This window comes from Micropterus salmoides, unplaced genomic scaffold, assembly GCF_014851395.1.
Source record: "Micropterus salmoides isolate LMB-PRFRI ecotype aquatic unplaced genomic scaffold, ASM1485139v1 Ms_hic_scaffold_12, whole genome shotgun sequence".
In the NCBI taxonomy this organism is placed as follows: Eukaryota; Metazoa; Chordata; class Actinopteri; order Centrarchiformes; family Centrarchidae; genus Micropterus; species Micropterus salmoides.
Window position 1 is genome coordinate 26,087,092 of NW_024040263.1, and position 21,490 is coordinate 26,108,581.

The window sequence follows — 21,490 nt, forward strand, 5'->3', positions numbered from 1 at the left end:
AACAGTGTTAGTTACTATTTAGCTACTTCTACAGTGCAGTATTATATTGTATTATTGTATAGTGGTTCTTAACATATCGGATTATGAGTATGTGCTCCATAAAAAAGGGACTCTAAACTCTGAAATAAAAGTCTGGGGCCCCAAGAGGAAAAAACAAATATTTCGCACAAAAAGCCAAGAAAAAGTCAAACAATAGTAATACAGCAATACAAATTTGTTTAGCACATCTTTTGTCTTTTCTACCTCCTTAATAATCTCAACAGCTCTTAGATGTATCTTGCGACCCTTAGCAAGGGGCGGACCCCTAGATTGGGGCCCTATGGTTAAAACTACTTAATAGTAGCCTATGCTATAATAGTATAGCGAGAATTTACAACTACAACTCTAACATGCTGCTTAAGCATTGGTGCATCATTATGGGCGGTTACGTCGGTGCGCTCTTACGAAAATGTGCGTCCGTCTAAATTGGTTAACAGACACATTAAATAAGCAGTGTGTAGATCAAAGGAATGACCACAAAAGGCTCTCATCTTAGGCAAGTTTGTTTTAATTAACACTCGCAACATAATTTAAAGAAAATCTATAGAAAACAGATTTGTTTGGACTCAAAAGCATTCAGTGACAGAGAGGGGGTAATAATGGTTTTCCTTGGAGGATGCATTAACCTCTATCATCTATCTTTCTGTTGGATAACAGAAAAGCATCAGGCGAGCCATAAAAGTCCAGCATTCAATGACCAGGGCAAAGAGGTGTTGATCACCATTCATTTGTTCAACATTCAGTATATTTTGAATTAACAATGCACTAAATAAGGCTATTGTAATGTATTTCAATAGTGTTCCCATATAGTTCTCAGTAAACAGGATGGACACAAAATGTCAAAGAGAAGAGTTTGAGGACTTTTGTGAGCACTATATGGGAAGCTGGTATCAATAATAAACTCTTACAGCTTATGGCGATTCAAACATCAAGCGTCTCATCAAATACTTTGCCTTTGAATGTCATAACTTGTGCCGTCTCCAAACACATACCACCTGAAGCAAACACAGTGGCCTAAAATATTTAACAGAGGCCATTAAGACTGTCCAGCTCAAACAATTAATAGCCATGTATGGATGTAAAGCTCCCAGTATGACTTGATTCAAAATCTCAGTCACATTAGGTTACTGCCTTTTCACCAGGATCACATGGCGAGGGGTGGTCTAATGATTTGACAAATGGTAGAAGATGCACTACAAACTGCTCTGAGCGTATTGAGGTCACCCTGAAATTTTCATGTAAATTCCCCAATAAGTGAGAGATGAATTTGCATTAAATTTTGGTCACACTGGAGGACAGACACAGCCACCGAACCACACAGAATAAACAAGCCATAAACATCAACCATTTGAAAGCCGTTTTATCCTGGAATACACAGCGACGTTACTTGAAACACTTTGTTTTCACAACTGAGGCTGGACACTGCAGGATGAAGAGGGGGAAGTTTGTTCTTTAGAGAAAAAGTTAAATGCTTTTGGAGTAGGAATAATACAACTGCCACACAGAGGATATGAAGGACCGAGAAGGTGAGTCGAGAGGAAAGCAGCACAAATCTGTACCATCTTATCTCTCTGACAACATAGCAGGTTATGTATGTATGTGTGTGTTTGTGATTTCATCAGCTCCCCTTCAATAAGGGCGTGTCTTGCTGTAGCAGTGCTCTACTTTGGATGACGGGCAGAGGACTCTGTGGATCAACTTGAGGCTGTTACTGCGAGGTTTGAGGCTGGTTGGGGGGGTGGGATCTCAGAGGAGGTGAGTTCAGACTGCAAAGGTGTGGTCTGTAGGAGGGAGAGTGGAGGTCCTGCAGGGAGGGAGATCACTTATTTGGGGGTTTGTAGGGTTCCAGAAGTTGCTTTGAGAACGTGTTGACCTTGTCAGCACCTCGAACTTCATGGGGTAGCAACGGTAACTTGACTATGTGGAAATCTTCATAAAGGTCCTCCATCTGTAGTGAGAAGACAGGCCATTAATGAGGACAACCACGTGTGACACTGGATGTAAATAACACAGCTGTATTGTTACAACCCAAAAACAAACTTCTGACTCGTACCTGGTCTAAATACTTGGACTGAATTTTATGGCGGGCTTCACACATTTTACACGGCCTCTCTGAGTCAGGGAAAACAAGTTGGTTGACGATGATGTTGTGTGTGTCGATGCGGCACTTGGCCAGTTCCTGTATCAGCCGCTCCGTCTCGTACAGGGAGAGGAACTCGGCGATACACACACAGATGAAGGTGGTCTGTTCCTGATGGGTTTGAGAAAAGTGGGGAAGGGTCACAACATGTACAGTATATAGAAAGTTTTTATGACTAGTTCAAGCCTTACTCTAAATGCTAAAAAGATCTGAAATCAACATTGGACATGCAGAAGTTGCAGCCAGAGGACAAGATGCAATAGAAATAGGACACGTTAAACAATCTACTAAAACAGACTAGCTATTATTGGAGAAAAAAGGGTTTAACATTACTTTTGTTGCAACACAGCCATGCTGTATAGACATATAGAGTAAAGGAATGTCTGTGTGTTTAGAGTGATACAGCCAGAGCAAGTGGGAGGTTAGCAGTGAAAATGGCTTAGAAAAAATGCTAAATTTGTCGGCCAATACTGGATAAATGTGCCCTCTCCTTCACCGGCTTCACATTATCTTGACTATCAACAATCAAAAATGGCACCCAAACCAAGCTCCTGGGGTCTCATGTAAGCTCTGTTAGGTTTTGGGGAAGAAGCATTGAAGTTATGGTGGGAACCTCTGAACAGCAACAGAGTAGAGAAGCATAACTAAATGCAGGTTGAAAAGCCTGTAATGTACAAAGCAAACTCAAGCAACAGTAATGTGCTCGGGTTAAAACTGCAACCGGGGTGACTTACAGGATCTTTGAACTGCTCACTGACTGAGCGGATGACTGGCAGGGTCTCCTCGAGCTTAGAGGCCAGCTGGTCGGCGTTCATGTCCCCTAGACCAAGCATGTTGCACATCTGAAGAGATATAGAGAATAAAATAAATACTTATGATATTTGCTTCATCTTTACTTTGTGACGCTTTTACAGACAAAAAAAAAAATATAATAATAATATCAGTAAATGACTACAATCAATATGCGAAGGAAACGCCTCACCTGGGAGATGAAAGGGCTGATCTGGTTCTTTATCTGCATAAGGCGGCCCAGACCACGCTCCACAATGGTGGGAAAGTTGAGCAGCCGCAGCGTGTGACCGGTAGGGGCAGTGTCAAAGACCACCACTGAGAAGTTCATTCCTTTCACTAACCTGAGGTACAATAGACAGTAAGGATGGTAAGATTCACCGATTCACCTTGGTGCACGGCATAAAAGTTCAAGATGTAATTTGCCTGATAGAAAAGTGTGCACCGGTTACAATTTGGGATGAACTTGAGACGTATCTTTTCTAACATCTTTACATCAGTATAATCTGATTTACATATATAAAATTAGTAGAGTCATGATGCCTTTATTTATAAATGTGAACAAGCATTTGGTATCAAATTGGTTACATTTAGGGCTGAAAAATCTAATTGAGATGTCAGACAGAGTACGGCAGAAGAAAAGACCCTTTGCAGACTCCCGATCGTACATCAACAATGAACACAGTTAAAACAGACAAAAAAAATAAACAATTTAACTACGTAGCCTACTTAACCATATTAGAAGCACAAAAATCAAGGACAACAGAACAAATGAGGAAAATCTGAAGAAGTCAGCAAAATCAGGCAGGCAAATGTGACGTCAGCCTGCAGAGAGCGGAACGAAACGGGAGTTATCTGTAGTTGAAGCACACAAAATGAGAAATTAACAACACGTTAACAACGTGTGGGCTAAACGCTCCGCTGCTGAAACACTTCACTGAGTTGACGCCAGGAAAAAGGCCGCATGGCACGAGCTTTCTCCGCCACTATTTGCGCAGCTCCTCAACTCCGATAATGTTTAAAGCACATTTTCGATCCGCCATCAGTTTTCAACACACAGCCAATATTAGAAATCTACACTGATGAATTCTTGCTTCTAAAATTCTCCGAAGTGGATTTAGTGATGAAATAACATACGAAAACTGTAAAATATAAAACTTTCTGTTGTTGGCCTCTGTCAGGCGCGCGCAATGATGATGCAGGAAATAGTGATGATTCTCTCTGACCAATCAGTGGCCTGCAGTGTTGTCATATCACATAGTATCTCAGCTCACTTGGAACCGGAGTTGATACAAAAAAAAAGTACCTGGAAGCAGGTACAGATACATCTTTTCTGCGGTGTAAAAGGGGCATTAGATTAGCAAGGAGGAGGAAGATACATTCCTCCAAACCTAATAACTAATGCCGTTTTTCCATTACCAGTACCAGCTCAACTCACCCCGACTCAACTCTACTCAACTCGGTTTGGCCGTGCTCCGTTTACCATTGCAGATAGTACCCCTCAGTGTAGCTGGTAGTCATAACGATACCACACACAACGCAATTAGTCTGCCATGTTTTCAAGTCACATTTTAGTATCGCCTCAACTCACTTGGAACCTTGACAGAGGTGATACGAAAAAAGTACTTTTCTGCAAATGGAAAACCAAAAAAAGTCGAGGCGAGTCCATTCGAGCTGGTACCGTGCAGAGAGAGGAAAAGGGGCTTAACTCACCTGAAGTGGTGACCTGGTGCAAGTGTGGAGACATCTGCCTCCCCCTCCCTCTCAATTTCAGCTCTAGCTACCCCAAGTGGTACCGCTAGCAAGACTGGTGAGCAAGTATTGCAACTACTTCCTTGAATTGTTTAACTGTTTAGTGTGTGAGGTGTTTTAAAAGTGTGATAGAATAGTAGAATAATAGAAGGACTGGTCTAAGGCAAGGTCCAGGCCTGGTTTAATTTTATCTTTTGTCAGCCACGTCTTTTAGAAGTTAAAAAGAAACTGCACAAATGAGATGCTTACAGAGTTGCAGTACTAGAGAAACAAATGTGTGAAGTAATTTGATTTAGTTAATTTATGATTAATACAATGAAATAAAAATCAAACTGTACCATAACGAATTGCTCACTTTGTTGCATCGTATCACATTCAGTCGCACTGCGTTGTATAAAATCGTATCGAATTGCAATAGGGGTGAATCGTATCGTACCAGTAGTGCGTATCACGTCGGCCTCAGTGATAGAGATGCACATCCCTAGTAGACAATAGTGCTGCGTTAATTTTATAAAGTAAAAAGCACTAAAAAAATGATGTCTTACCTCATGACCTCTGCATAGCTCATGGCCTCGTCGATACCAGGGAAGGCGCTCATGGCCTCCTGCATCATCTTCTTACCCATGCTGAGCATGTTGTCCTCCTCGAAGAACTCATCGGGCAGCTCTGCCACACCCAGACTTGGGTCAATCTCCTGCACTCACACAGACACAAATAATAAGCACATAAGAAACTGAGGCCTGTGTAACTGCAAATGATTTTAGAGCCTCCAGCAATTCAGTTTTTTTTACACAATGGTAGTTTGTGCTTGAGACCCAGATGTGGAACCGACTTTCCTCATGACACTAAAGATATAGTGACCTCATGTACTAAATTTTTCCAAAACAAACGTAGCTATGTTTCAGTCCACTAGTCGAACTAACTTTTGAAATGTAGCAAAAAGTAAAATGTGATTTAGATGTGGCACTAGATATGTCACAGTAAGAAAAGCACAATTCTAAATAATAAAATTAATTTCATTTAACAGCTTCAATTTGAGGGTCCTGCTATTGTTCCTGCCGGCTCATTGTCAATGCTTACTGGGGCATCTACACAGAACAAAGCCATCGTTCATGTTGTTGTCAACACCTGTGCTTTTCCTGCTATCAGAATTGTCTGCCGTGAAAAAAGGCCTATGCCATTTTTTCACTTCAATATGAATTAGGGTTTAGAAACAAAATAATTCTGATATAGTTCTGTTTCCACTTCTATTTATACATAATCTATTTACTGTTTAAATTCCTGAAATCCTATTAGATTAAATAAGAATGTAATATGTTCAAAGTTTTCTCATTTAAATAGTATACAAGTATAAGTATACAAAGGGCCATAATTGTGCATGGCTGACTGAGACAATTAAATTAATGTTATTAGTCACACCTGTGCTTTTTCTGCTATGAAAAGTCAAAATGTCTTTTGGAACAGCTGTTTTTATCACCACAAAACTGTTTCTGAACATGTGCTTCCATAAAAACAGGCTAAGACATTCACATGTTCACTAATCTCTGCCTACATTGTCTTCCTGTGCAGTGCGACTTACCATCGCAAAGAGGTTTTCATAGCCCTTGACCTTAGTGGGCACCTTCGAGAACTTCTGGTCAAAAGCATCAGAGATGTTATGAGCAGGATCAGTGGATATGATGAGGACACTCTCCCTGACAGCAGCAAGCTGGACGGCCAAACTACAGCTGTAAAAATGACATAGGAGAGGTTTGTACAGTAGGAGGTGGACAAAGAAGAGCACCTCATGTCACAACAACACTTTTTCCATGTAGTGCTTATATAGTATGTTTAGTACGGATAACAGCATTTAACAAAAAAACTAGTATGAGTCTTAAATGTTCTCTCACAAAAGTGATTTACACTGATTCCGCCTTTGATATTGTATATTATTTTAATATTGTCAGCATCACTCAGTGGATTCAACGATAGTTACAAGAGGCGTAACTAACCTTAACGCTAGCTAGCTGGAGTATTCTTTAACCCCGGGATACTTATTTACTATATTTACTTTGTTAAAAGCCAACACAAAGTTCCCAGTTCAATAAACACAGGGAAGAAAGTTCTCCCGTTAAATAATGAAAGAAACGTGATTGTCAAACGACTTGTCATGAATACATGTGTCAGCTGGCTAACATTAGCTAGTGACAGGGCTTTACAGCATTCAGCATTTTGACAACTAGCATAGCGTAAACTGACTTCATATGTAACGGTAAAGATATTTAATGCGTCTTAAGCTGTTAACGTTAAGCTAACACTAAATAGATTATTGTTATGGAAAAACACAGCTTATTCGTCAACGTTAACGGAGATCCACGTCAATGTTTGGTGGCGGCTAATCCAAGAAAGCTAACGTTATGTTAGCTAGCGCCGTAGGCTGAGTCAATATCAGGAGGCTTATGACCATTTGTCTTCAATTTACCTGCATGTCGTTTTACCAACACCACCCTTTCCCCCCACAAATATCCATTTCAAAGATTTCTGCTCGATGATATTCTTCAGTGTTGGTTCTAACGGCTCCACATCAGGCGCATCTTCAAACTCGTCTTCCAAAGAAGCTGCCATCTTGTCTGTGTACAGTTAACGTACAGGTGGGACGTTCCAACACTGCTGCATTCACAGATCCTCGGACAAAGCCCAACTATATACGTGTGCGTGAAATAACTGGCAAAAGGTCTTTTTTTGGTAGGTGTGGCAAATATATTTGATATCAAAGTGATGTCAGTCTTCCCCCATAGAGGTTCAATTACCAATAGGGTCAGAATTGGCAGCAAAGTAAACATTTAAATAAAAGTTGGATGGCAGTAATGAAATGTTTTTGAAACATTCAAGTAACGTTACAGAAACACATTTACAATTTAAAAAATGTTTTGCCCAATCACCGTGTAAATGAATAACGATTAAATAGGCTACACATCAGTGTTGCCTACCTAGGCACTAATGTTGTGTCTAGATAAGCAACATTTGAGAACTAGCAGGAGACAGCTTGATTTTAGATTTAAGTAGTAGATCTAAGTTTAACTATCTAAGCTTCCTGTGTATTAAATCCAGGATCTCCCACCTGTACTGGACACCTTCTTCAGCGTCCATTTTTTCTTTTGCAGTGAAAAATTTTTATTTGCGTGAATGCATTATTATAAATACAAACGAAAGCCATTCCTGTTCACGCTCCCCGAATGGCTCAACAGGATACTTATTTCTCTTGGATTGTCCTATTTTTTTAGGGTGACATTGTAATGTTTCATTGATGTAAAACATAAAATTTCAGGTTACGCTCCTAGTTTAACCATGGTTGTGCTAATTTTGTAAAAGTGACAAAAGAGAGGTGAAAATTCTGGTACTGAAACCAGTGATACATGAGTTTCTCACACATATGAATGTAGCACAACCCACAGGGAATATAGGACATGGGGGGGGGGGTTACCAACTGACAGATTAGTACTAGACATTTATTTGACTTTTAGGGAGGTCAAAATGTTGATATACTAACCCCCAGATCATCATAGAATACAGGAAGTGAATGAGTATCCTATAAGTACTGCATAGGCACCTCCCTTCGCAGCAACAGAGGACTGTGGTTTAACTGACAACTCCCTGGTTGTCAGAGTATCTCTAGAAAAGAGCATCATTGCTAAAAAAACTTTTACAGGTTTTAACAATTAATCAGTAGAAAATATTTTTATTACATTTTGCTTAAAGGCAGTAAAGCTACATGCAATGACTTACTGTGTGATTAAAAGTAGTTATATGATAAGGTTTAGAAAATCAGTCAACACAATTTTGATTTCATCAATAATATCAACTCAATAACAGTATAAGATACATTATGCATATCAAAACCAACTGAGGATTGAAAATCTCAGGCACTGGTGAGAAAAACATTAATTTACACGAAGATGTACATGCTGTGACCACAGGATAAGGCACTTGCTTCCACATACACTTTTTCATGCCTTCACCTGTCCCCATCTCAGTGCTGCCATCAGACCCGTCAGCTTTAATCCTTCTAGACCCATTGCCTCCTTCTCTGACCTCCAAGCAGTGCCAAGCCAGAATCCTTATGTGAGTTGTCTGAGCACGCACACACTCCATCCCACCAGGAAATGAGCAACTTCTCACTCCACCTGATCTTTCACAATCAGTCTGCCGTAGCCAACGGGGCCAGAAAGCAGGTCCCAGATCCACCCATTGGTAGCTTAATCCACAAGAGGCCGAGCGGACTAGCTAGTCTCTGACTGAACTGGCACCACTGGAGGGCAGAGAACCAAGGTCCAGATCTGCAGTTTCCTTCTCCAGCTTCCAGCGATGTTTTGCTGCAGCCACTCTCAGCTGTGGAGCAGCACTCAGGTTAGATTTCTCTCTGGCAGTGGTGTTGTTGGGTAATTTGGCAGGCAGTCAGTCTCCACTCGGCAAAGGTTGATTATCACTATGGCCTTGAGACAGCTGCTCTATAAACATCCAAAACAGGTCAAAAGAGGATCCCAGAATACGCAGGAGGCAAGAAGGGCGGCAATGTCTGGGTTTGGGCATGTAGTGGTAGTCTTCAGCATATGTCAGTAGGGTGTATGGGCGAATTGGCTGCAAGTAGGACGGTAGACTGGCTCTCAGTTGAAGAAATGGTAAATCCCAATCTGTGTCCTCCAAGTCTTGGACACCAGTCACATTCAGAAGCTGATTCTGGGTTGAAATGTTAGATGTGAATGCTGCTGATCCATATTGAAGGAAAGAAATCCAGCAGAGACAGACTCTACAGTTGAACCATCTAAGCATTGTCTTAGGTGTGGATGGCATAATGAATGAATAAAGAATGAGAAACAGTTTCTCTCGTCTTCCTTTTCACCCGTTCACTTGTGGATTCTCCTCTGGATGCTTCAGGGACTGTGTACCCAACACCAGACATCCTTGAGCTCTTGATCAATAACATACTAAAATTAGTGCCTTATCACACAAACAGCAGGCATATTATTGAGTATAGCCAGAGCACACTTGAGCTCCCACCTCTTTTTCAACGCTCTGTTTTTCAAGTATCATTTGACCTTGATTTGGTCGAGCTGTAACAGCAACCTCAGACACAAGATCTGCAAAAATAACAGCTCTCTCACACAAGGACTGCACTTAGATCAGTTAGAAAATGAGCTTTAGGGTAAATTCCCTTCATGGTAGCTTAGATAATGAGTGAACAGAAAAAAAAAATATTTAAAAAGCGTACAGATGCAACATGTTTGCAGGACAACGCCCCATTTATTCTCATCTACACAAAATCAGCAGTCTGGGTCAAAGGCACACAGTGGCAAAATATCAAATATATTTTCATCATTATACTTAACTGTAAACATTAGTTCTAATTGAAGTTTTTGTTTACATCAACATTATAATAACACATAATCATTCATAAATAAAGTCACATAAACCTGTTTATACGTACACAACGATAAACAGCAGAATGAACTGCTCAAAACTACATTTATGCAATGAGTTCATTAGGAAGCAGTTCTGTAACAGGTATTCACAAACAAATGTCAAGAGACGTAACTCGTAAAACACAAGGCACAAATAAATGTGGCATGATTGTATCCTCAACTTGGCATTTTGGATGGAAATATATTTGTGAATCTTTACGTATCTGTATGGATCCTTTTGAGATGGTTCTTCCATGCTGTTTGTGTCACAAAAAATTCCCAAGTGCAGGGAAGACCAAGCCCTTCTAGAAGATGGAAGTATTTGTGGATGCCAACCATACAGTCTATGATGCCAACCACTGTGAACAGTCTCTGGTTAAACTAAACAGAAAGCTGACATGGCAGCTAAATAGCACTAAAGAGAGATCTAGATGTGAGAGAAAGCTACTCATTGGGATATAAGAAATAAATTATCAAGAGAAACATAACAGCTGTGCGGCAGAAACTGTGGGTAAATGAAAAAAGAGGCCCTAACTAAAAAAACAACATTGTTATTTACAGAGATACAGAAGGCCCACAGTTGTTATGACTGTGAATACAGCAGCATTGTAGCAGCTAGTTAGCTAGCCATGCTGCTGCTGCCCCTTCACTTCACAAACAGGCAACCAGTGACAGCACTAGGTTTGGTGTTCTTCATCTTCTGTTCAGTTTGAAAGCGGTTGGCCTCAGACTGTATGGTTGCGATCCATAAATGTTGCACTACCGCCATCTACAAGAAAGGCTTGGTCTTCCCCGCACTTGTAAATTTTTTCTGTGACACAAAAGGCGTAGAAGAACGGTCTCAAAAGGATCCACACGGCTGCACGGTGGCGTGATGAGTTTTCATGTTCTCCCTGTGTGTGTGTGTGGGTTTTCTCCGGGTGCTCCGGTTTCCCCCACCATCAAACACATGTTAGGTAGGTTCTCCAGTCAGTGCCGTTTGACCTGGCATGGCATTTCAATCTGGAGTTGGTCCCCGGGCACTGTACAGTGGCTGCTCGCTTCAGGGATGGGTTAAATGCAGAGGATTAATTTCGCTACATGTATGTGACAAATAAAGGACCTTACCTTACCTTACATGAGTTTACGTCCAAATGATGACATACGTGTTGTAAATTAAAGGCAGGGATACAAATCCAGATTTACACATACAAATCACTCTACATTTATTTGTGCATTGTGTTTTATGAGTTACGCAACTTAACATTTGTTTGTTAATACTTGTGAGACTGTTCTAATCCCATAGTCCTGTAGTGTCAGGTTTTATTGTGTGCTTTCAGAGAAAACCTGACTTGGCATTGATTGCATGTATATATTGACCTTTATATCCACCCATTTCTCTTGTTTGTCATCAAAATCAGAGTGAAAAAAGCTGGTCATGTGATCTGTCCTGTTGCCGGGTGGACTGTGGCGGCGGTCTAGATGTGGAGGGTGACACGCTGCAAATAGCCTGGGGGCTGTGGTCTGCTGCCTTCGCCCGATCTTCCAGGAACTTATCAAACTCTGAAAGGGAGAGTTATAGTTAGAGGTGCATATGAACACACAGAAAGTAAGCAAGAATTATGGAACTTTCTGGGGTTTTTTAACACTAAAATGGCAGTAATGAACAGAGAAAAACAGAAAAACATACCTTCACTGGTTACTCCCTCACTAACTGAAGAGTGGTCTTCCTGCATTTCCAAACACAATAAAACACAAAGACATCATACTTTGTCACACATCACATTGTTTATATTTCAAAATAAGAGTTTGAAAGAGATGTTTTATCTTACCTCACAAGATAACCATTTGTCAGTTTCATTATGCAGGGAGTTTTTTGCTGATGGCATCTAAACATAATAAAGAGAAGGTTAAGGGGACAATGTGATTTAGCTATATTTACACGTTAAGCACTACTTTCACAGGAAATATTTTGTTTAAATCAATTTCGGTTATGATGGTTTACACACCCCTCCTGTGACCTGCAACCTCGTATCCAGAGCTCCAGCAAGGCCCTCGACAGCTCGTGGGTCCTCATACCTGACACTGGGGATAAGAAGTATTGTAATGCTGTGACATAATGTAGGCTATATTAAACCAGTCAACCACTCTATAAAAAACATGGTTATTTCCAGCTTCAACAGCGCATACAGAGACATAGTTTGTAGATAGATAGATGACACAATCATAACAGTGATGTAGAGGGCCGAGCAGCTGTATTTTCTTTTAAAGATTGAACTATTGACATTGCAATTGTGTGGCATGCGCTGTAACCATAAGGCTAAGGGAGCAACCCAGACCATCCTTCTTTTACTTCTTATTGGCAAAGGACCTTTTTGTTTGTGATGGATGTTAGAAAAATCCAAATTGCCAACTGAAAACCAAATAGGAATTAAAACTGAAAAATCAAATTAACTTTTAAGTAACTTCAGGCTTACCAGTCAGATTCTTATTTCATCTAACATTTAAAAAATGAAAAATTCTGTTATATCTTACATTAATATTTGGATTGCAGATATCTATAATAATCCAGTTACAGCTTGCTACTACAGCAGGTAGTATATTGTTGTTGAATGTTAAGAGGTTAAAGTCATTACTCATGATGAGGCACTTCCATCACTTATAGTCAGTACTGCACAAACATACAAACAGGACATAACACATGTAGACAGAGCATGTATCATGATGTGATGTTAGCAACGCTCACCTTTTCCTCTGCTCAGCCAGGGAGCTGCCTCTCGTCTGGGCAAACATGTCAAACTCCTCCTCCTCTTCTGCAAGACAGTGGGTTAACACATTACAACTGAATGAGTAACAACTTCCTCCATCTTGGCATCTAAATTCTTGCAACAACACATATTCAATAATAAAATCACAAACATTTTTAAAATACTTATTATTTAAAAAAAATTCTAGCTAATACCAGCCCAATCCATTTTAACACTCTCACACTCTAATCCAGTAATAATGTGTTTGGTGATTTGCACATAAAAAGGGGTTGAAGTTAAAATAGAGTACAATTTCAATTTTAGATATCTATATCTTGGCTCCACAGGATTCAGGGGATTTATTTCAGATACTTCAACACATGTACTAAATTTAAACAAAGTCACTAAAATGCTGTTAAAACACAGATGATACATAGCCTGTTTAAAAAAAAAAACTCACTTTCTAGAGTGCAGCTCACCCCGATCCTGCTCACTCATACGATCTCTAATATTATAGGAATTATGTTCCATCAGTGCGCCCAATCACCTCATGAGTTATAATTATACATGGATCATGTGTGTCTTACACTTACAGTATAATAAACATCAGCTGCTTTGTGTGCACAGAGTGCTTTTTAAGTGTTATTAAAAAAGTTTTATTCTGCACTGAGGGTGACTTGATGCTGTGTAATATTTGAATGTGAGGGCAAACAACGCTGTTTAAAGAAATGACTGACATAAAAGAGGTAACTTTTGATAACTTCAGTCCAACCAGGATTTAGATTCCAACATACACTAAACCTCCGCTTCGATTCGATACACGCTTGATGCGGACTGAATCAACGAGGACACGAAACACCGCATCTGGCTCTGTAACAGGGAGGAGACCAAGAGAACTCAGGGTTTGATGAAGAAAAGCTGCCAGTGGGAGGTTAGGTTCAAAGTCAGTTACCACAGTGACTGACCCAGAGTTTAAGTTACCCCCCTTTCCCAGAGTTTAACAAACTCAGTTTGCACTAAACCCGCTTCTTGGAATACACCCCAGAAGTAATCTAGAGTTAACTAACTGTGGTTGGGTGATTGCCGTTGATCGGCCCAGGTGCTGACTGCTGGTTGGCTGGTTGCTGTGATAAGCGCAGGTTGGCTGTGAGCTGGCTGGGAAGGCTCAGGGCTGAGGTCAATGAGGCTTGGGCTTGTGGTAGAGCTCTGCTGTAGTGAGGATACAACACAGTGAGTGTCACGTAGTGTGTGAGCATATTTTTATAGCAGAAATGAAGAAAAAAAACTTTACACTCAAGAACTTTCTTACCTGTTGAGTAGTTGTAATTTGTGACTTGTTCAGTCTGTCAAACCTAAAACACAATTACAGATCGATGATTATGATTTTAGCTGTAAGTAAGATATATACTGCACTCTTAAAACTAACATTTTATTTTATTTTGACATAATCCACAACACAAAGCCAGGCTGCAGCACACCTCTCATAACGGATAAAGGCGTTGTTGAGGTCATCGTTGACCACGAGCAGCTCTTCAATAAACCCTTCGTCCAGCAGCTGCGGGATGAGCTCCATCACTCGAGTCTGCATGCTCTTACACACTGAGTACAGCTGCTGCTTGGAAAGAGGACAAAAGAAGGATTCATTCACTGTCTTTGCCAATGACAATCATCATTAATCTTTGGTATTAAGTCCAGTCCAAGACTTGTATAACCATAAAAGAACGCAGCATCAGAGTTTGTTTTACATTTGTCAGTTTGTTTTAAACAGTGATGAAATGATGGGGTGAAAAGGGCAAAGACCTGGCCACAGCTGTAGACAATTCTGACACACACCTGTAGCAGCTCTGTGTCATCTTGCTGGCTCAGTCCAGGTGTGAGCTCATTCAGCATTTCTGACATCACAGTGAGATTTCCCTTCACCAGCGCCAGCTCACTCCGCAGCTTCTGTTCCTGGATTGGAATTTTTTTTTAATCAAAAGCAGTGAAAAGCCACAAAAAGTATTTTTTCATAGTAATATTTGTTGCTAACTGCTAAGGTTAGATTGATACATTGCTGTTAGACTGTATGAAGGCAACATTGGACAATATCTGCTACCAGCCACAGCAACACAGAAACAGTCTGTACTTCTGACATATTATATTTTAGTTATTAGAAGGAAAAGCACAGGTATAACATAAATGATGCCTGTGCCCCAGCAATTATTGCCGTGCAATGCAGGAAATTACGATGTTATTAGTTACACCTGTACTTTGCAAGTCAAAATGTCAGCTCTGACAAGGGTCTGTTCAACTTTCACAAGTTTCACATTTTCACCCCTGATCATGTGAATCACAATGGGTGTAATTGGGATTTTTTACACTGAAATTAAAAAGGTTCTTTTATGTCAAAGTGAAATGAAATTGAGTCTACAAATATCACTAGCTTTGAAAAGTAATTGACTGACAGGTGTCTTTGGGCAGTGGTACCTGTTCTGCAGAGAGGGAGACTGGTCCCTCGCTGGGCTGGACTGGAGGAGTAGTGTTCTGAGTGGGAACACTAGAAGATGCCTGTGGTTGTGACCGAAGTGGGGGAGCAGCAACAGGGGTCGTCTCAGGAGTCCCGTTTTCCGGGATGCTCTGCAAGATGAAGGCAGCAATTTTTTTTTGGTTGAAATGTGTATGTCAACATGTGAAATGTCAGGTACAGTGTAGAGACAGATCTATATATATTTGATTCGGTGTGTTATTTTTACTTAGCAGGCAGTCTCACCCTATTCGGAGTGTGTATGGGGGACAGAGCATCCAAGTCTGTCATGGGGAACTCCAAACCACGTCTCCTCAAGTCGTCATATACGTATACCACCCCCGCCAGGGAGGGAGAGTTACGAAACGCATCCGCCCACGACTGGGGGGGGAGAGAACATATGACGAAATATAATTTGAATGATTGACTCCGAAATAAGTGTTCAGTAACACAGACCAAAACAAACATTACATGTGAAAAGAACAAGAAGAAAAGATACAGAAAGGGAATGGTCCTTCAGCATTTACAAGCCTGATTCTATCTAATGTTATCAATTGTGCTAGTCTGTGATTACATTGCAACTGGCTTTGGCCATGTTACTACAGTTACCACCATAGGAATGTTTGAAGATACTTAAATCACAAAAAACACTGAAGATAAAGCTATTGAACATGTCTGTAGCCATAATAGAGTCCAAGCTGTGGTATGTCAACACACCACTGAAATCTCTCACAATGTAGACGAAGACACTGTCAAACTACTGAAAGCAAGCAAAATAAGAATTCCAATAAAGTAAAATAGAATTGGGTTCAGACTAGGGATGAAATCATCAACAGAAAATTGATCTGCAACAATTTTTATAATCAATGAATTTTTTCAACTGTAAAGCAAAGATTAATTGGTTTTTCCTTGTCTTGTGGGACTGTTGGTCAGACAAAACAAGCTCTCTGAAGACATCACATTTGGTTTTGGTAAAATGTTTTGTATATTTTACAATTTTTTGATATTTTATAGTGTTGATTAATTAATTATTTAAGAAATAACCAGCAGAGCAATTAATGGAAATACTCATTAGTCACAGCCTTCATGCAGACAGTTTCTATTATACTGCCCTCTGTGGGTCAACCACATACCTGTATGAGGCTGAGCACTCTGTCATGGAGGACAGTGGGAGGGTTATATTTAGGCAGAATGGAACGGACCAAAACTCCTTCAACAAACTCCTGCGACGTCACCAGAACGTGGAAGCGATGGCCACAGTTCTTTACACAGGCCTCAAGGACCTGTATGATAGTGATGCAAGTCCACAACATAAGAAAGAGCAAATGTAATTTAAATCTCTGTGGTTCAAGTTGCTCCAAAATAAAGCTGTCTCTCACATTGTCTCAATACGCGCACTGAGACTTCAATGTTGATTTAGCCGCTTGTGTAAGAATACACTCTGAAAGCATCTCCTCTAGGCCCCCAGCCAATCAGGACAAGGGTCATTCTGGCCTTCAAATTACACTCTCACACCCTGCATTTCTGAACTCATGAAAGAATGAATAAAACTTTTTACATACAATGACATACAGATGAATACTCACAGTAAGAGCCAACATGATCTCTCTGAAGTTCTTGTTTCCTACAATTCTCTTCTTAATAGCTTTGACTGCATCTCTGGGTCTGGGAAAAGTAAAAACAATTTGTTTGCTGTTTGTCCATCTTAAACATGTAAATACGCAATACTCATTTACAAAAATAAAGATATATGAATACATAAGGATGAAATATCACAAAGGTAAGGCAATAGTCATCAGAAGGGGGCAGTTTGTGGCTTCTTGAGGAAACCATGTTACTTATGATCCTACCCCTCATCCGTCTCGTTGATGATGTCACATATCTCCATAGTGAGCCCCCAGTCCTCCGACTGCACAGAGCCGCTGGTCGCTTGTTCTGTCAACAGAGAGGGAGTCGGGTGAAGTTACAGTAATACTGATATGGGAATAAATAAATGTTGCAAAAACTGATATCATACTATCCACAAAATAATGGAAAGTCATGAGGGGTCAAAAAATGTGTAGCGTGACTCACAGTAATAAAACACCATAATAAAAGACAAAAATGTCAACACAAAAAATAAGATATGTTGCCCACACTTTGATACAAAAGGTTCCCTGTTTACACATCTAGTAGACACAGAGCAATGTTATTAGCCTATTGGCCGTCTGACAAATATTGGTCCTATATTGACTCTGCTTTTGGCTCTGGTTTGGTCTCTGCACACTCCTAAGAGAAAATATACAGTAGCCAGTTGCTGACTTTATCTGTCTGCTGTTTGGTGCTGACCTGGGAGCATACAGTCAGATTTTAGAGCTTTTTTGCTGAAACTAGCTGCCTGCTGTGGCCAATAATACACTCTGAAAGAAATAAAACAATGAGCTGAAAGATGCCTCATAGAGCTGAGGGGAATTGTAGAGTCTGCTGATACTTCTGTGGGATTATCACTTCAAGAGACAGTTGTTTTATTACACATGACTTCTGTAGGAACCATTTATGTTTATTGATTATTTTGCTATATTTATATTAGTATTTTGGACACTGGGTGGCAATAATTAGATGCACGTGGTCGTATATAAGGGGGCATAGGTGACAGGAAGAGGTAGGTACAAGTAGGGGGACCACACAGAGTTCTCACCAGACCACAGATCACAGACCAGTATACATGCAACAACTGGAAACAAAGAATGAGAAAATAACTGGTATGTTCATCAATTTGTTGTACTATTTACTACTGCAATAAACCACAAACCTCAACTACAATAATGACTGGAAAATCTTGTGTGTCTGCGTAAAACTTAACTCCTAACTGTGTATGATGGCAACGATATGGACGTTGGAAATCAAGGCTAGAGGTAAAACTAAGGAAAAATTGCCATTACAACTTCCTTTGATCCATTATCCATAGGCTTAAAACAGGCTTTTAAGATTGTGCCGTTTTAACGATCAAATCGGATGGGATTTGACTGAAGCTGGCCTCTTTCCCACAGCATAAGCAAACAAACCCACAATTGTCATCAAATAATGATTCTGGTTAGTTGGTGGAAATCTCTGCAATCACTTTTATCCAACAAGGTCCCACCCACTTTAAACCAGTGAGAAGAGCACGAACAAATCTACTGAAATCTCTCCTGTGAAGCAGAAGGTCTATCCTCCAGATAGTAGTGCTTTTATAGGAACCCTTGGTTCTCAGCTCAATCAGGTATTCCCCTCCAAACTATTTAGCAATCAAAGCCAGCTTTGCACTCCACCCCTCAGTGGCTCCTCATAAGTCTCTAAATCTCCTTCATTCTTTTCCACCAACAGTCCTCCAAACCCTCACCCATGCATTTCTCAATCACATTTTACTCCCTCCCTCCCTTCCTCCCTCCACTTCATGTGACTGTCAGCTGCTTCTGTTCTGGTTCGCCTCAGAAGTACCTGGAGCCTCTCTGACATTTATGTGTGAGAAAGTCAGGGGGTGAGATAAGAGGAAGGAAGGCTTCAGAGGGGTGTGGAACTTTTTCTCAATACTCATGGCTGTCGTGATTACACATCTTAGTTTCCAGGCATCAACAGCTGGCCTCGAGCCTTTTGTGGACGTGCCGAATTTACAGATGTTCAGTGGCCTGACAAAAAGAAGCAGCCTTCTGCCATTACAAGGAAATCCTGCTGCTTTTAACGCTGTTTAAAATAATAAGAATGCTTTTAGGAGAGGATCAGTCGCACTTGTGCATAAGGCGTGAAACTGTAGCTCGACAAAACACATCAGTGATTAAGGAAGTAACAAGAAACGACCAATGTCTCCTTAATTCGCTGAAGTGGCTGTCGTTTAACTTGCAGCAACCAATCGCACGAGAGATTATGGGGAATGAGTCCTGCCTCTGTCGCGTCTGGCTGTAAAGACTTGTGTTTCTGTCAATTCTGGAGTTAAATATGAAACATTTTAGAATATGAAAACCAGAATGAAAACGTTATTAAGTTGCTTTACGTCCCTGGCCGTTTGGATATAAAATGCTGAGACATGTTACTGATTATTTAACTCAAATGATGTCAAATTGAATCCAACGGCGAACAATTCCTAGTTAGTTAACGTTAGTTTCAGAAACACTGCGACTTACCGATTCTCTGACCGACAGGCGTTGAAAAGGGGTTTCCTATGAGGAACTCCATTTTCTCCCCGAGAGAAAACATCCTCGACGATTAAAGGCGTCCACCCTGTATTACAATAATTTGGCAACTAACGTTACTGAGCTCAAAACTGCGTTGTTTCCTTTTTTGTGTCTGCCGCTGCCTCAGAAGCGCAAGGGCTCTCTGAGTGGTCACGTGAAAACACACACAGACAGGAAACAGCAGACATCAACAAAGCGGCACACAGTGTCGTTTGAAAGCGTGCTAATATTCAAAAAAGACGCTTTATTTTCAGTTGCAGGCCACAGTCCATAACACATTATATTCAGGAGATATTCAGGAATAAAATAAAGAAATATTAATATTATCAGATTAGCCTATAGGCATATACATACATACAGGTGAAACTCGAAGAATTTGCATATCGTGCAAAAGTTTTTCAGTAATTCAGCTTAAAAGGTGAAACTAATATATAATATAGACTCATTACATGCAAAGTGAGATATTTCAAGCCTTTATTTGATATAATTTCGATGATTATGATTATGGCTTTCAGCATATGAAAACCCTAAATTCAAAATCTCAGAAAATTAGAATATTTTGAAAAGGTTCAGTATTGTAGGCTCAAAGTGTCACACTCTAATCAGCTAATTAATCCAAAACACCTGCAAAGGGTTCCTGAGCCTTTAATTGGTCTCTCAGTCTGGTTCAGTGGAATTCACAATCATGGGGAAGACTGCTGACCTGACAGTTGTGCAGAAAACCGTCATTGACACCCTCCAAAAGGAGGGAAAGCCTCAAAAGGTAATTGCAAAAGAAGTTGGATGTTCTCAAAGTGCTGTATCAAGGCACATTAATAGAAAGTTAAGTGGAAGAGAAAAGTGTGGAAGAAAAAGGTGCACAAGCAGCAGGGATGACCGTAGCCTGGAAAGGATTGTCAGGAAAAGGCCATTCAAATGTGTGGGGGAGCTTCACAAGGAGTGGACTGAGGCTGGAGTTACTGCATCAAGAGCCACCACACACAGACGGGTCCTGGACATGGGCTTCAAATGTCGTATTCCGCTCCTGAACAACAAACAATGTCAGAAGCGTCTTACCTGGGCCAAAGAAAAACTGGTCTGCTTCTCAGTGGTCCAAAGTCCTCTTTTCTGATGAGAGCAAATAAGCAGTAATTCATGCAAAAGGGGCCCCAACCAAGTACTGAGTACATATACATGATTATACTTTTCAGAGGGCTGACATTTCTGTTTTTTGTTTGGTTTTTTTAGATATAAATTTTTATATTTTTTTTATTGATTTCATGTAATCTAATTTTCTGAGATTTTGAATTTGGGGTTTTCATAAACTGTATGCAATAATCATTGATTATATCAAATAAAGGCTTGAAATATCTCACTTTGCATGTAATGAGTCTATATAATATATTAGTTTCACCTTTTAAGTTGAATTACTGAAATGAACTTTTGCACGAAATGCTACTTTTTCGAGTCTGTGTATATAGCTTGCCCGAGGAAATCCGGTTGGCTGAGTCAGTGAACTCTTAAATCCCTTCTTAAAACAGCCTTTCCTGATCTTATTTGACTTTATTTTATTCTATTTTACTTGTATTATATTTATCTTATGTGTATTTTAGTGCTCTACAAATAAAGATTATATTATCGCATGACATAATAGGCCTATATACGTATATTAAAAGTAAAACTTTTTGAAACTTCATGCTAGGCTAGCCTATAGGCCTATCAGCCTGTGGCACTGCTGAGGTGTTATGGAGGCCCAGGTTGCTTTGATAAAGCCTTCAGCTCCTCTGTTTCGTTGGGTCTGGTGTCTCTCATTTTCCTCTTGACAGTAACCCTCAATGGGGTTCAGGTCAGGCAAGTTGGCTGGCCAGTAAAGCCCCAAACTATCATTGACTGGAAACTTCAAACAACTTGAAATCTGTACCTCTCCACTCGTC

At 40.3% G+C, this 21,490-nt stretch overlaps 2 protein-coding genes and 1 pseudogene across 3 annotated transcripts; all 3 read right to left on the reverse strand.

The window, feature by feature from the left end:
* Positions 1-529: 529 nt before the first annotated feature.
* get3 (guided entry of tail-anchored proteins factor 3, ATPase) lies at positions 530-7,349 on the reverse strand. The gene is made up of 7 exons (XM_038714283.1): positions 7,182-7,349; positions 6,300-6,447; positions 5,266-5,414; positions 3,162-3,312; positions 2,914-3,021; positions 2,093-2,290; positions 530-1,987 (listed from the first exon to the last, which is right to left on the reverse strand). The coding sequence occupies exons 1-7, from the start codon at positions 7,322-7,324 to the stop codon at positions 1,859-1,861; spliced, it is 1,026 nt and encodes a 341-aa protein (XP_038570211.1). The 5' UTR covers positions 7,325-7,349; the 3' UTR covers positions 530-1,858.
* A 1,073-nt stretch (positions 7,350-8,422) lies between these two features.
* On the reverse strand, positions 8,423-9,842 carry LOC119899650 (annotated as a pseudogene).
* A 138-nt stretch (positions 9,843-9,980) lies between these two features.
* On the reverse strand, positions 9,981-19,725 carry LOC119899649 (target of Myb protein 1-like). Of its 2 annotated transcripts, none has more exons than XM_038714286.1 (15): positions 19,527-19,725; positions 17,238-17,322; positions 16,974-17,052; positions 16,521-16,670; positions 15,634-15,768; positions 15,351-15,500; positions 14,718-14,834; positions 14,363-14,496; positions 14,194-14,236; positions 13,952-14,090; positions 12,884-12,950; positions 12,147-12,222; positions 11,970-12,026; positions 11,828-11,867; positions 9,981-11,700 (listed from the first exon to the last, which is right to left on the reverse strand). In XM_038714286.1, the coding sequence occupies exons 1-15, from the start codon at positions 19,597-19,599 to the stop codon at positions 11,555-11,557; spliced, it is 1,491 nt and encodes a 496-aa protein (XP_038570214.1). In that variant the 5' UTR covers positions 19,600-19,725; the 3' UTR covers positions 9,981-11,554. The 2 variants fall into 2 exon arrangements, with proteins under 2 accessions (XP_038570214.1, XP_038570213.1); XM_038714285.1 differs by having other exon boundaries at positions 13,952-14,093; positions 19,527-19,724.
* Positions 19,726-21,490: the final 1,765 nt, after the last annotated feature.